The 13,479-nt window shown below is 43.4% G+C and overlaps 1 protein-coding gene across 3 annotated transcripts; it reads left to right on the top strand.

Moving 5' to 3' along the window:
- The first annotated feature begins 247 nt into the window (after positions 1–247).
- On the top strand, positions 248–10,987 carry LOC133589951 (protein THEM6-like). 3 transcript variants are annotated; one of them, XM_061942517.2, is made up of 4 exons: positions 251–483; positions 560–649; positions 948–1,455; positions 9,978–10,987. In XM_061942517.2, exons 3-4 carry the CDS (start codon positions 952–954, stop codon positions 10,083–10,085), a joined length of 612 nt encoding a protein of 203 aa, XP_061798501.1. In that variant the 5' UTR covers positions 251–483; positions 560–649; positions 948–951; the 3' UTR covers positions 10,086–10,987. The 3 variants fall into 3 exon arrangements, with proteins under 3 accessions (XP_061798517.1, XP_061798501.1, XP_061798509.1); XM_061942533.2 differs by lacking the exon at positions 560–649 and having other exon boundaries at positions 248–483; XM_061942525.2 differs by lacking the exons at positions 251–483; positions 560–649 and adding an exon at positions 656–831.
- Positions 10,988–13,479: the final 2,492 nt, after the last annotated feature.

Genomic DNA, 13,479 nt, shown 5'->3' with positions numbered 1-13,479 from the left:
TTTATTATAGCTACACGTATGACAAAAAAAAGCACGTGAAAATCAGTGGTATTCAGTGAGGTAAAATGAATTAAATGCGCTGACAGTTCATTGCTCTTGCCAAATGAATTGCATTGAGTGGAGCGGATCACCACTCCAAGATGGCGGCCCCGCGTCTCGTCAGCGCTCCATGCTGCGTACACTTAGAACATGTCTATGGCGCCAACATTGTTGCGTCATCACGAACCCGGAAGTGTCAGATTCGTATGAGGAAGTCCGTCTTTATAACATTGTACACCAACATAACTTAGAGCTAGGAATCTCTTGATACTCATTTTAATGAATAGTGGATACATTGAATTGAATGTGATGTAAAAACCAGAGAATATATAGAATAAAATGTGAAATTAGTCACGTGTTAACACTACCCCGGAAGTCGCGCCAGTCTGCCGGCGACTTCAGTCCGTCGAACATCAAATGTTACAACTCTCTTCTCCACGCACGGTAGGCCATGTCGCCATAAAGCCACCACGCCAACGCATTAATGGTTGCATTTCTTTATTGCTCTTTTGTGTAATAGCTCAGTTAAACGTCGGCGGGTCTTTGACGGTGAAGCGGGGAGGACTAGCATTAGCACCGGCCGAGCATCCGTCATCATCGTCCTTTCAAGGTTGAAGACAACATCTCTTGCTTGCTTTCTTAACTTCACGTCTTTTAAAGCAACCGTGTCACGTCCTTAGCCCTCCTCAGACCGAATAGATAAAAGAATACCTGCCATTGATTGATTGATTGAAACTTGTATTAGTAGATAGCATAGTACAGTACATATTCCCTACAATTGACCACTAAATGGTAACACCCCAATAAGTTTTTACACTTGTTTAAGTCGGGGTCCACTTAAATTGATTCAATATTGTGTGTGTTGTTCCAGAGATACGATGCTAGTAATATTGTGTGTGTTGTTCCAGAGATATGATGCTGCTGCTGCTGCTGGGAGTCCTCCTGCTGCTCTTCTGCACCGTGGACGTGTGGTACTTCCTGCGAGGGGCGCAGGTCTTCGTCACAACCTTCTTCCAGCCCAAGATGAAGGACATCCTGGCGGAGGGAAGTGTGCCCGGCATAGTCCTCCCTCACGACGTGGACTACAAAGGCCACATGAACAACTCCCGCTACCTGAGGGAGTGTGACTTCGCCCGCTTCCACCACAACATGTGCAACGGCATCTTCATGGCCTTGTTCAGGATGGGGGCCAAGATGGTGGTGGGGGCCTCCACGATCCGCTACCGCCGCTCCCTGGCGTTCGGCGAGGCCTTCGAGATCCGGACCAAAGTGGTGGGATGGGATGACAAGGCGTTTTACTTGGAGCAGCGCTTTGTGTCCAAGAAAGATGGCTTCGTGTCGGCCGTGTTGCTCTGCAAGCAGAGTGTGGTGCGCAGCAGCCCCGACAGCATTATTGACTTTGTCTGCAAAAGGAAGGTGAGTTGCACAGAAAATAATAGTACCAAGCAGCATTGGTCGGGCCCGCATATTTGGCAGGTGCTAGTCCTAAATGTCCCAATACTTTTGTCCAGTGATAGTCATAAGTGTCCCAATACTTTTGTCTACTTTTAGTCTGAAGTGTCCCAAGACTTTTGTCTAGTGTACCTACCTTGTCTGCATTGTGTGGGCACGTTGGTGCTTCCTGCTTTTAAGCAGCCATCTTAAAAAAAACAGCAGCGCAGCGGGTCTTTGAAGGGTCATAAAATCAAAACCGGAGCAGTTAGAAAAAAAAGCGCTTCTGCCATTGTAATCACAAGGGTTCAATCCCTCTCCTGTGTTAGTTTGAAGGCGAAACGACAAACGCGCTCAGAGGAGATAGTTTTTGAAGGAAGGTGACCGGTTTTTACAAAAGATTTGTTTTGAAGGGGGAATAGCAAACTTCCTGTTGATTTTTGCTGGGGGTTGTCAATTTATGAAATGTAGGTCTAAGTGAGACCTACATAGAGGTTTTTGTTTCATGTCTCTCCGACCTTCCCAGTGGGAGTTACAGGCAGTTTTGTAATTGTTTTCTTCCGAGGAGCACATTTTTCTCCGTTTTATTCAAAAATTGCTGTAGAGCGCAATTTTTGAATTTGGGGTTAGGTTTTTTTATTAGATCACAGTTTTTGCCAGTCCTGATGTGTGCGTTCAGTTTGGTGAGTTTTGAAGCATGTTAAGGGGGTCAAATTGCAGCTCAAAGAGGCAAAAGTGACTGTTTTTAGTACTTTTTTGTCTTGAAGGGGGAATAGCCAACTTCCTGTAGATTTCTGCCCGATGATATACAATTATGAAAACTAGGTCTGAGTCAGACCTACATAAAGGTTTTTGTTTCATGTCTCTCCGATCTTCCTAGTGGGAGATATAGGCAGTCTAGTTTGTTTTTTTCCCTAGGGGGCGCTAGAGCGCAATTTGGAGTTTTGGGGTTCGGTTTTTTTAAAAAAAGGTAATTTTCGCAGGTCCTGATGTGTGGGTCAAATATGGTGAGTTTTGAAGCATGTTAAGTGGGTCAAATTACAGTTTAATGTGGGGGCAGAAGAAAAAAGAATAATAATTAAAGCTGCAAGCAGCGTTGTTCGGGCCCGCGTATTTGGCAGGTGCTAGTCCTAAGTGTCCCAATACTTTTGTCTACTTTTAGTCTGAAGTGTCCCAAGACGTTTGTCTAGTGTACCTACCTTGTCTGCATTGTGTGGGCACGTTGGTGCTTCCTGCTTTTAAGCAGCCATCTTAAAAAAAACAGCAGCGCAGCAGCATCAGCGCAGCGGGTCTTGGAAGGGTCATAAAATCAAAACCGGAGCAGTTAGAAAAAAAGCGCTTCCGTCATTGTAATCACAAGGGTTCAATCCCTCTCCTGTGTTAGTTTGAAGGCGAAACGACAAACGCGCTCAGAGGAGATCGTTTTTGAAGGAAGGTGACCGGTTTTTACAAAAAATTTGTTTTGAAGGGGGAATAGCAAACTTCCTGTTGATTTTTGCTGGGGGTTGTCAATTTATGAAATGTAGGTCTAAGTGAGACCTACATAGAGGCAGTTTTGTCATTTTTTTCTTCCGAGGAGCAGTTTTTTTTGCGTTTTATTAAAAAATTGCAGTAGAGCGCCATTTTGAGATTTGGGGTTAGGTTTGTTTTTTTTAGATCGCAATGTTTGCCAGTCCTGATGTGTGCGTTCAGTTTGGTGAGTTTTGAAGCATGTTAAGGGGGTCAAAATACAGCTCAAAGAGGCAAAAGTTACTGTTTTTAGTACTTTTTTGTCTTGAAGGGGGAATTGCCAACTTCCTGTTGATTTTTGCCCGAGAATATACTATTATGAAATCTAGGTCTAAGTCACACCTACATAGAGGTTTTTGTTTCATGTCTCTCCGACCTTCCTAGAGGGAGTTACAGGCAGTCTAGTTTTTTTTTTCGTAGGGGGCGCTAGAGCGCAATTTTAAATTTTGAGGTTTGGTTTTTTTATAAAAAGTTTTGCCGTATATTACTGATGTGTGTGTAAAATTTGGTGAGTTTTGAAGTATGTTAAGGGGGTCAAATTGCAGCGCAAAGTTGCGGAAGAATAATAATAATAATTAAAGCTGCAAGCAGCATTGGTCGGGCCCGCGTATTTGGCAGGTGCTAGTCCTAAGTGTCCCAATACTTTTGTCTACTTTTAGTCTGAAGTGTCCCAAGACTTTTGTCTAGTGTACCTACCTTGTCTGCATTGTGTGGGCACGTTGGTGCTTCCTGCTTTTAAGCAGCCATCTTAAAAAAAACAGCAGCGCAGCAGCATCAGCGCAGCGGGTCTTTGAAGGGTCATAAAATCAAAACCGGAGCAGTTAGAAAAAAAGCGCTTCTGCCATTGTAATCACAAGGGTTCAATCTCTCTCCTGTGTTAGTTTGAAGGCGAAACGACAAACGCGCTCAGAGGAGATCGTTTTTGAAGGAAGGTGACCGGTTTTTACAATAAAAATTGTTTTGAAGGGGGAATAGCAAACTTCCTGTTGATTTTTGCTGGGGGGTTGTCAATTTATGAAATGTAGGTCTAAGTGAGACCTACATAGAGGTTTTTGTTTCATGTCTCTCCGACCTTCCCAGTGGGAGTTACAGGCAGTTTTGTCATTTTTTTCTTCCGAGGAGCAGTTTTTTTTGCGTTTTATTAAAAAATTGCAGTAGAGCGCAATTTTGAGATTTGGGGTTAGGTTTTTTTTTTAGATCGCAATGTGTGCGTTCAGTTTGGTGAGTTTTGAAGCATGTTAAGGGGGTCAAAATACAGCTCAAAGAGGCAAAAGTTACTGTTTTTAGTACTTTTTTGTCTTGAAGGGGGAATTGCCAACTTCCTGTTGATTTTTGCCCGAGAATATACTATTATGAAATCTAGGTCTAAGTCACACCTACATAGAGGTTTTTGTTTCATGTCTCTCCGACCTTCCTAGAGGGAGTTACAGGGAGTCTAGTTTTTTTCCGTAGGGGGCGCTAGAGCGCAATTTTAAATTTTGAGGTTTGGTTTTTTGATAAAAAGTTTTGCCATATATTACTGATGTGTGTGTAAAATTTGGTGAGTTTTGAAGTATGTTAAGGGGGTCAAATTGCAGCGCAAAGTTGCGGAAGAATAATAATAATAATAAAGAATAAAACGTTACAAATTCAATAGGTCCTTATGTCCCATTGCATAAGGACTCCCAAAGGGAGTCCTTATACAATGGGCCATGCGGGCCCTAATAATAGTACCATCCGGATGCATTTGCTTGATATTTGTTTTCACTTAAAGTAGGGCTGGGCGAAATGGCTTTTTGTCACGATACACCATATACAGGACTGGCTCAGAAAATTAGAATTTTGTGATAAAATCCTTTATTTTCTGTAATGCAATTAAAAAAACAAAAATGTCATACATTCTGGATTCATTACACATCCACTGAAATATTGCAAGCCTTTTATTATTTTAATATTGCTGATTATGATACGACTCAAAAGTCGTATCTCAAAAAATTAGAATATTTTCTCAGGCCAAGTAAAAAAAAAAAGATTCCATCCATCCATCCATCCATCTTCTTCCGCTTATCCGAGGTCGGGTCGCGGGGGCAGCAGCCTAAGCAGGGAAGCCCAGACTTCCCTCTCCCCAGCCACTTCGTCCAGCTCCTCCCGGGGGACCCCGAGGCGTTCCCAGGCCAGCCGGGAGACATAGTCTTCCCAACGTGTCCTGGGTCTTCCTCGCGGCCTCCTACCGGTCGGACGTGCCCTAAACACCTCCCTAGGGAGGCGTTAGGGTGGCATCCTGACCAGATGCCCGAACCACCTCATCTGGCTCCTCTCCATGTGGAGGAGCAGCGGCTTTACTTTGAGCTCCTCCCGGATGACAGAGCTTCTCACCCTATCTCTAAGGGAGAGCCCCGCCACCCGGCGGAGGAAACTCATTTGGGCCGCTTGTACCCGTGATCTTGTCCTTTCGGTCATAACCCAAAGCTCATGACCATAGGTGAGGATGGGAACGTAGATCGACCGGTAAATTGAGAGCTTTGCCTTCCGGCTCAGCTCCTTCTTCACCACAACGGACCGATACAGCGTCCGCATTACTGAAGACGCCGCACCGATCCGCCTGTCGATCTCACGATTCACTCTTCCCTCACTCGTGAACAAGACTCCGAGGTACTTGCACTCCTCCACTTGGGGCAAGATCTCCTCCCCAACCCGGAGATGGCACTCCACCCTTTTCCGGGCGAGAACCATGGACTCGGACTTGGAGGTGCTGATTCTCATCCCAGTCGCTTCACACTCGGCTGCGAACCGATCCAGTGAGAGCTGAAGATCCTGGCCAGATGAAGCCATCAGGACCACATCATCTGCAAAAAGCAGAGACCTAATCCTGCAGCCACCAAACCAGATCCCCTCAACGCCTTGACTGCGCCTAGAAATTCTGTCCATAAAAGTTATGAACAGAATGGGTGAAAAAGGGCAGCCTTGGCGGAGTCCAACCCTCACTGGAAACGTGTCCGACTTACTACCGGCAATGCGGACCAAGCTCTGGCACTGATCATACAGGGAGCGGACCGCCACAATCAGACAGTCCGATACCCCATACTCTCTGAGCACTCCCCACAGGACTTCCCGAGGGACACGGTCGAATGCCTTCTCCAAGTCCACAAAACACATGTAGACTGGTTGGGCAAACTCCCATGCACCCTCAAGGACCCTGCCGAGAGTATAGAGCTGGTCCACAGTTCCACGACCAGGACGAAAACCACACTGTTCCTCCTGAATCCGAGGTTGGACTATCCGGCGTAGCCTCCTCTCCAGTACACCTGAATAGACCTTACCGGGAAGGCTGGGGAGTGTGATCCCACGATAGTTAGAACACACCCTCCGGTTCCCCTTCTTAAAGAGAGGAACCACCACCCCGGTCTGCCAATCCAGTGGTACCGCCCCCGATGTCCACGCGATGCTGCAAAAAAAAGATTTATAACAGCAAAACAAAATCAAACATTTTAAAATGTCAATTAATGCACTCAGTACTTGGTTGGGAATCCTTTTGCACGGATTACTGCATCAATGCACGACATGCTTCCATCTGTTGAAAAGCTCTATGGAGATGATGATTTCATTTTCCAGCATGATCTGGCACCTGCCCACAGTGCCAAAACCACCAGTAACTGGTGTACTGACCATGGCATTACTGTCCTCCATTGGCCTGCCAACTCCCCTGACCTGAACCCCCTAGAGAATTTGTGGGGTATTGTGAAGAAGAAGCTGAAAGACACCAGACCCAATAATGCAAATGAGCTAAAGGCTGCTTTTGAAGCATCCTGGGCATCCATAACACCTCAGCAATGCCACAGGCTGATTGCCTCCATGCCACGCCGCATTGATGCAGTAATCCGTGCAAAAGGATTCCCAACCAAGTACTGAGTGCATTAATTGACATTTTAAAATGTTTGATTTTGTTTTGCTGTTATAAATCTTTTTTTTTTTTACTTGGTCTGAGGAAATATTCTAATTTTTTGAGATGCGATTTTTGAGTTTTCTTAAGCTGTATGCCATAATCAGCAATATTAAAATAATAAAAGGCTCGCAATATTTCAGTTGATGTGTAATGAATCCAGAATGTATGATATTTTTGATTTTTTAATTGCATTACAGAAAATGTATCACAATATTCTAATTTTCTGAGACAGTTCTGTATATGTGGATATTTTGCCTTAGCCTTGAATGAACACTTGATGCATATAATCACAGCAATATGATGATTCTATGTGTCTACATTAAATAGACTGACCATACGTCCTTTTTTCCCCTCACATGTCCTCTTTTGCAGAGCTGTCCGGGCGGAGTTTCTTAAATGCCTCAAATATCCGGCATTTTGAGTTAAAGTTGCGTGTATTTTCAATGTACGTCCAGGGTTAAGAAGGGGTTAAAAACAAAACAAATTGTGCGTGCAGCAGCATTGGTGAGGGAGGGGCAGAGACAGAGAGAGAGAGAGAGTTATGATAAACGCGCATGCGTCGCCAGGCTCTTTGCAAATAATCATTAACTTTAGAATTTGATGCCAGCAACACGTGACAAAGAAGTTGGGAAAGGTGGCAATAAATACTGATAAAGTTGAGGAATGCTCATCAAACACTTATTTGGAACATCCCACAGGTGAACAGGCAAATTGGGAACAGGTGGGTGCCATGATTGGGTATAAAAGTAGATTCCATGAAATGCTCAGTCGTTCACAAACAAGGATGGGGCGAGGGTCACCACTTTGTTAACTATTGCATGAGCAAATTGTTGAACAGTTTAAGAAAAAACATTCTCAACCAGCTGTTGCAAGGAATTTAGGGATTTCACCATCTACGGCCCGTAATATCATCAAAGGGTTCAGAGAATGTGGAGAAATCACTGCACGTAAGCAGCTAAGCCCGTGACCTTCCATCCCTCAGGCTGTACTGCATCAACAAGCGACATCAGTGTGTAAAGGATATCACCACATGGGCTCAGGAACACTTCAGAAACCCACTGTCAGTAACTACAGTTGGTCGCTACATCTGTAAGTGCAAGTTAAAACTCTCCTATGCAAGGCAAAAAACGTTTATCAACAACACCCAGAAACGCCGTCGGCTTCGCTGGGCCTGAGCTCATCTAAGATGGACTGATACAAAGTGGAAAAGTGTTCTGTGGTCTGACGAGTCCACATTTCAAATTGTTTTTGGAAACTGTGGACGTCGCGTCCTCCGGACCAAAGAGGAAAAGAACCATCCGGATTGTTCTAGGCGCAAAGTGTAAAAGGCAGCATGTGTGATGGTATGGGGGTGTATTAGTGCCCAAGACATGGGTAACTTACACATCTGTGAAGGCACCATTAATGCTGAAAGGTACATACAGCTTTTGGAGCAACATATGTTGCCATCCAAGCAACGTTACCATGGACGCCCCTGCTTATTTCAGCAAGACAATGCCAAGCCACGTGTTACCGTATTTTCCGCACTATTAGCCGCACCTAAAAACCACAAATTTACTCAAAAGCTGACAGTGCGGCTTATAACCCGGTGCGCTTTATATATGGATTAATATTAAGATTCATTTTCATAAAGTTTCGGTCTCGCAACTACGGTAAACAGCCGCCATCTTTTTTCCCCGTAGAAGAGGAAGTGCTTCTTCTTCTACGCAAGCAACCGCCAAGGTAAGCACCCGCCCCCATAGAACAGGAAGCGCTTCTTCTTCTACTGTAAGCAACCACCCGCCCGCGTAGAAGAAGAAGAAGAAGAAGCGCGCGGATATTACCGTACGTTTCATTTCCTTTGTGTGTTTACATCTGTAAAGACCACAAAATGGCTCCTACTAAGCGACAGGTTTCCGGTTCATGAAAAGACGCAATCTCTCCATCCGCACACGGACTACTATTTCACAGCAACTGCCTAAAGACTTTCAAGAAAAGCTGGCTACTTTCCGTGCATATTGTAAAAACAAGATAGCTGAAAAAAAGATCCGGCCAGAGAACATTATCAACATGGACGAGGTTCCACTGACTTTTGATATTCCTGTGAACCGCACTGTGGATACAACGGGAGCACGTACGGTGAATATTCGCACCACAGGGAATGAGAAGTCATCCTTCACTGTGGTTCTAGCTTGCCATGCTAATGGCCAGAAACTTCCACCCATGGTGATATTCAAAAGGAAGACCTTGCCAAAAGAGACCTTTCCAGCCGGCGTCATCATAAAAGCTAACTCGAAGGGATGGATGGATGAAGAAAAGATGAGCGAGTGGTTAAGGGAAGTTTACGCGAAGAGGCCGGGTGGCTTTTTTCACGCAGCTCCGTCCATGTTGATATACGACTCCATGCGCGCCCACATCACGCTGGTTTTTAATATATTATTAAAGTTTGACTGACCTATCTGACTGTTTTTTTGACATTCCTTTAGCGCAGTTAGATGCGGCTTATAACACGGGGCGGCTTATAGGTGGACAAAGTTTTGAAATATGCCGTTCATTGAAGGCGCGGCTTATAACCCAGGGCGGCTTATGGTGCGGAAAATACGGTACATCAACGTGGCTTCATAGTAAAAGAGTGCGGGTACTAGACTGGCCTGCCTGTAGTCCAGACCTGTCTCCCATTGAAAATGTGTGGCGCATTATGAAGCCTAAAATAGCACAACGGAGGTTGAACAACTTAAGCTGTACATCAAGCAAGAATGGGAAAGAATTCCACCTGAGAAGCTTCAAAAATGTGTCTCCTCAGTTCCCAAACGTTTACTGAGTGTTGTTAAAAGGAAAGGCCATGTAACACAGTGGTGAACATGCCCTTTCCCAACTACTTTGGCACGTGTTGCAGCCATGAAATTCTAAGTTAATTATTATTTGCAAAAAAATAATTAACACAATTTCCCAACTCATATGGAAACGGGGTTTGTAGATGCTACAAAGACAATGATGCCATTTTTTTTTTTTTTTTTTTTTTTTTTTTACTAAAGATGTACTTGAACGTTAAATTAGTTGTAAAATAATGGTGCTGTTTGTGTTTTTGTGTCATTAGATTGAATGCCCTCCGCTTCCAGATGACCTAAAGCACTGGATCAGCTTCATTTCGGCCAACAGTCAAGCCCTGAGAGCCGAGAGCGGCCTGGAGGAGAAGAACAAGTGATTGAAACCACACTCTCACCTTGGATCATCTATCACATATCATTAGCAGTACAACATAGACACACACATGGTAATATCTATCTTTGTAGAGGGCTAGTACTCGCCTGTTCCTGCTGTGTATTTCTTTTGTATGGTGTGAAATGGAATACTATAATTGTAGATAAGATGGTAATATGACACAAATATGAATTCCATGTTTAAAACATGCACATTGTGCATCGTGAAGGTTCTAAACTACAAAGTGAAACATGAGTCCTGCTAAGTTCAGTCGTGGACTTTGGGCATCTTTGTTATCAGCGAGTGAAACTTCAGAGAAGCATGCTGTGCAGAAACTTGAACCCCCGCTGAGGTGTGTGCATGCTTTGAAACGCGGGAATGATTAGGAAAAATGAAATACTTGAACCGACATCGTTGACATGCGCACATTTTAAATGGTCAGCATTTTGCAGAAGGCATATAGAATATGAAAGGGATCATTTAGTTTTGCTTTGTTCATATATTCCGAGGCTGGGCTGCTTGATTGGAGGTGCATGTGATCAGGGAAGAAAGTGCAACAATCAGAACTGAAAGATGCTGACGATGTTGCAGGCAACTTTTTCAAAATGTGCAATACATCCTGAATATTGATTATAGTGTGAGCAATTATAAGCTTTTAAAACTGTAAAATACCTTAAAAAATGCATTACCACTTCAGTTTGTGACCAAATTATGGTATTTATGGGGAAATATTTAAATATGAAGGTTTCAGGTGTACTTTTGAATGTTATTTATGTTAATAATGCACTGACAGAAAAAAATATCTGTGGTATTAAGTTTAAAGCAATGTCCTTTTTATGTTGTAAGTTATTTCATGTTCATTGTTTTTAAAAGCATTTTAAATTAAAAATGCACCTTATTCCTGGATTGTGCCTCTTATTTTTTCTCTCGCATACATTTTGTTAAGTACATGTAGATAAACTAATGAGCACTACAGTCAAGAAAATAAGTATTTGAACACCCTGCTATTTTGCAAGTTCTCCCACTTAGAAATCATGGAGGGGTCTGACATTTTCATGGCAGGTGCATGTCCACTGTATGAGAGATAACCTAAAAAGAAAAATCCGGAAATCACAATCTATGATTTTTTAACAATTTATTTGTGTGATACAGCTGAAAATAAGTATTTGAACACCAACATTAATATTTGGTAGAGTAGCCTTTGTTTGCAATTACAGAGTTCAAACATTTCCTGTAGTTCTTCACCAGGTTTGCACAGACTGCAGGAGGGATTTTGGCCCACTCCTCCACACAGATCTTCTCTAGATCAGTCAGGTTTCTGGACTGTTGCTGAGTAACACAGACTTTCAGCTCCCTCCAAAGATTTTCAATTGGATTTAGGTCTGGAGACTGGCTAGGCCACTCCAGAACCTTGATATGGTTCTTACGAAGCCACTTCTTGGTTTTCCTGGCTGTGTGCTTTGGGTCATTGTCATGTTGGAAGATCCAGCCATGACTCATCTTCAATGATCTGACTAAGGAAGGAGGTTTTTGGCCAAAATCTCACAATACATGGCTGCAGTCATCCTCTCCTTAATACAGTACAGTTGTCCTGTCCCATGAGCAGAAAAACACCCCCAAAGCATGATGCTACCACCCCCATGCTTCACAGTAGGTATGGTGTTCTTGGGATGGTACGCATCATTCTTCTTCCTCCAAACACGCATAGTGGAATTATGACCAAAAAGGTCAATTTTGGTCTCATCTGTCCACAAAACTTTCTCCCATTACTCCTTTGGATCATCCAAATGGTCATTGGCAAACTTAAGACGGGCCTTAACATGTGCTGGTTGAAGCAGGGGAACCTTCCGTGCCATGCATGATTTCAAAGCATGACGTCTTAGTGTATTACCAACGGTGACCATGGAAACAGTGGTCCCAGCTCGTTTCAGGTCATTGACCAAGTCCTGCCGTGTAGTCCTGGGCTGATTCCTCACCTTTCTTAGCATCATTGAGACCCCACGAGGTGATATCTTGCATGGGGCTCCACTCCCATTGAGATTGACCGTCATGTTTAGCTTCTTCCATTTTCTAATGATTGCTCCAACAGTGGACCTTTTTTCACCAAGCTGCTTGGCAATTTCTCCGTAGCCCTTTCCATCCTTGTGGAGTTTTGTTCAATGTTGTCTCTGGTGTCTTTGGACAGCTCTTTGCTCTTAGCCATGCTGAATGTTTGGGTCTTACTGATTGTATGGGGTGGACAGGTGTCTTTATGCAGCTAACGACCTCACACAGGTGCATCTGATTCAGGATTATACAGTGGAGTGGAGGAGGACTTTTAAAGGCGGTCTAGCAGGTCTTTGAGGGTCAGAATTCTAGCTGATAGACAGGTGTTCAAATACCGGTACTTATTTTCAGCTGTATCACACGAATAAATTGTTAAAAAATCATAGATTGTGATTTCTGAATTTTTCTTTTTAGGTTATGTCTCATACAGTGGACATGCACCTACCGTGAAAATTTCAGACCCCTCCATGATTTCTAAGTGGGAGAACTTGCAAAATAGCAGGGTGTTCAAATACTTATTTTCTTGACTGTATATACAAAGTTCCTGTACCACCAAGCTTGTTTTCACCATGCAATGTTACATTGGGGAAAAAAATCAAGTAATCTTTTTTTCTTCTTTGCTGCCAGTGTCTTTAACATCATGGGCGAAACCTTCAGAATAAAAGCACATTCACAACTTGAATTGCCTACCTTTTATTTTTTGTCATTATGTGCTCCCAAATTTTAACATGACTATTTATATCAACAATTAGCACAGTTTCCCACCTTTTTCTGTAAGGGGCGCCGGAAGTTGGCAGACCCGTCAGCGATCCTGTTCTGTCTCCCTGTGATGTTTGTCTGCTCTTCAATGGGATTGTGCTGAAAATCGTCATTTCCCCTCATGCATTAGTAAAGTATTTCTGATTCTGAAACTGTTTTAAATTGTGTTGCATCTAATCGCTTGTGAGACTTACAGGTACCGTAGAATACCTGGAAGACGGCTGACGTCAAACAGACTAGGAGGTGGTTGAAAGACATCGCTGTATGTTGTACATTGTGTTTTTACAGAGATATCCACGCATATTAAACACTTATAAAAGTCTGTCGTCACGCATCATGAATATATCGGGACGTTATGGCCCTCGACCGTCCCTAAGAGGTATTTATTCACCAACAAAGTCAAAGAGATATCTTTTAAAATCATTCATGGTTATTACCCTGTAAAGACTGTGATGGTTAGATACAAGAAGGACATTGATGCTACCTGCACCTTATGTAACATGCATGTTGCACCTTATGTTACCTGCACCTTATGTACCATGAATCCAGAGACTGTTTACCACCTGTTTTGGACTTGCGAAAGCACTCCATCA

This window comes from Nerophis lumbriciformis, linkage group LG03 (genome assembly GCF_033978685.3).
Source record: "Nerophis lumbriciformis linkage group LG03, RoL_Nlum_v2.1, whole genome shotgun sequence".
Taxonomy (NCBI): Eukaryota; Metazoa; Chordata; class Actinopteri; order Syngnathiformes; family Syngnathidae; genus Nerophis; species Nerophis lumbriciformis.
The sequence above is the reverse complement of the archived record's forward strand: the minus strand, read 5'-3'. Positions and strand labels throughout refer to the sequence as shown.

What these genes read in the sequence shown, in the direction of transcription:
- LOC133589951 (XM_061942533.2), top strand. Translation starts at nt 952, where the DNA reads ATGATGCTGCTGCTGCTGCTGGGAGTCCTCCTGCTGCTCTTCTGCACC. An exon ending in ACTTTGTCTGCAAAAGGAAG is followed by an intron (nt 1,456 to 9,977) that starts GTGAGTTGCACA and finishes TTGTGTCATTAG; the next exon opens with ATTGAATGCCCTCCGCTTCC.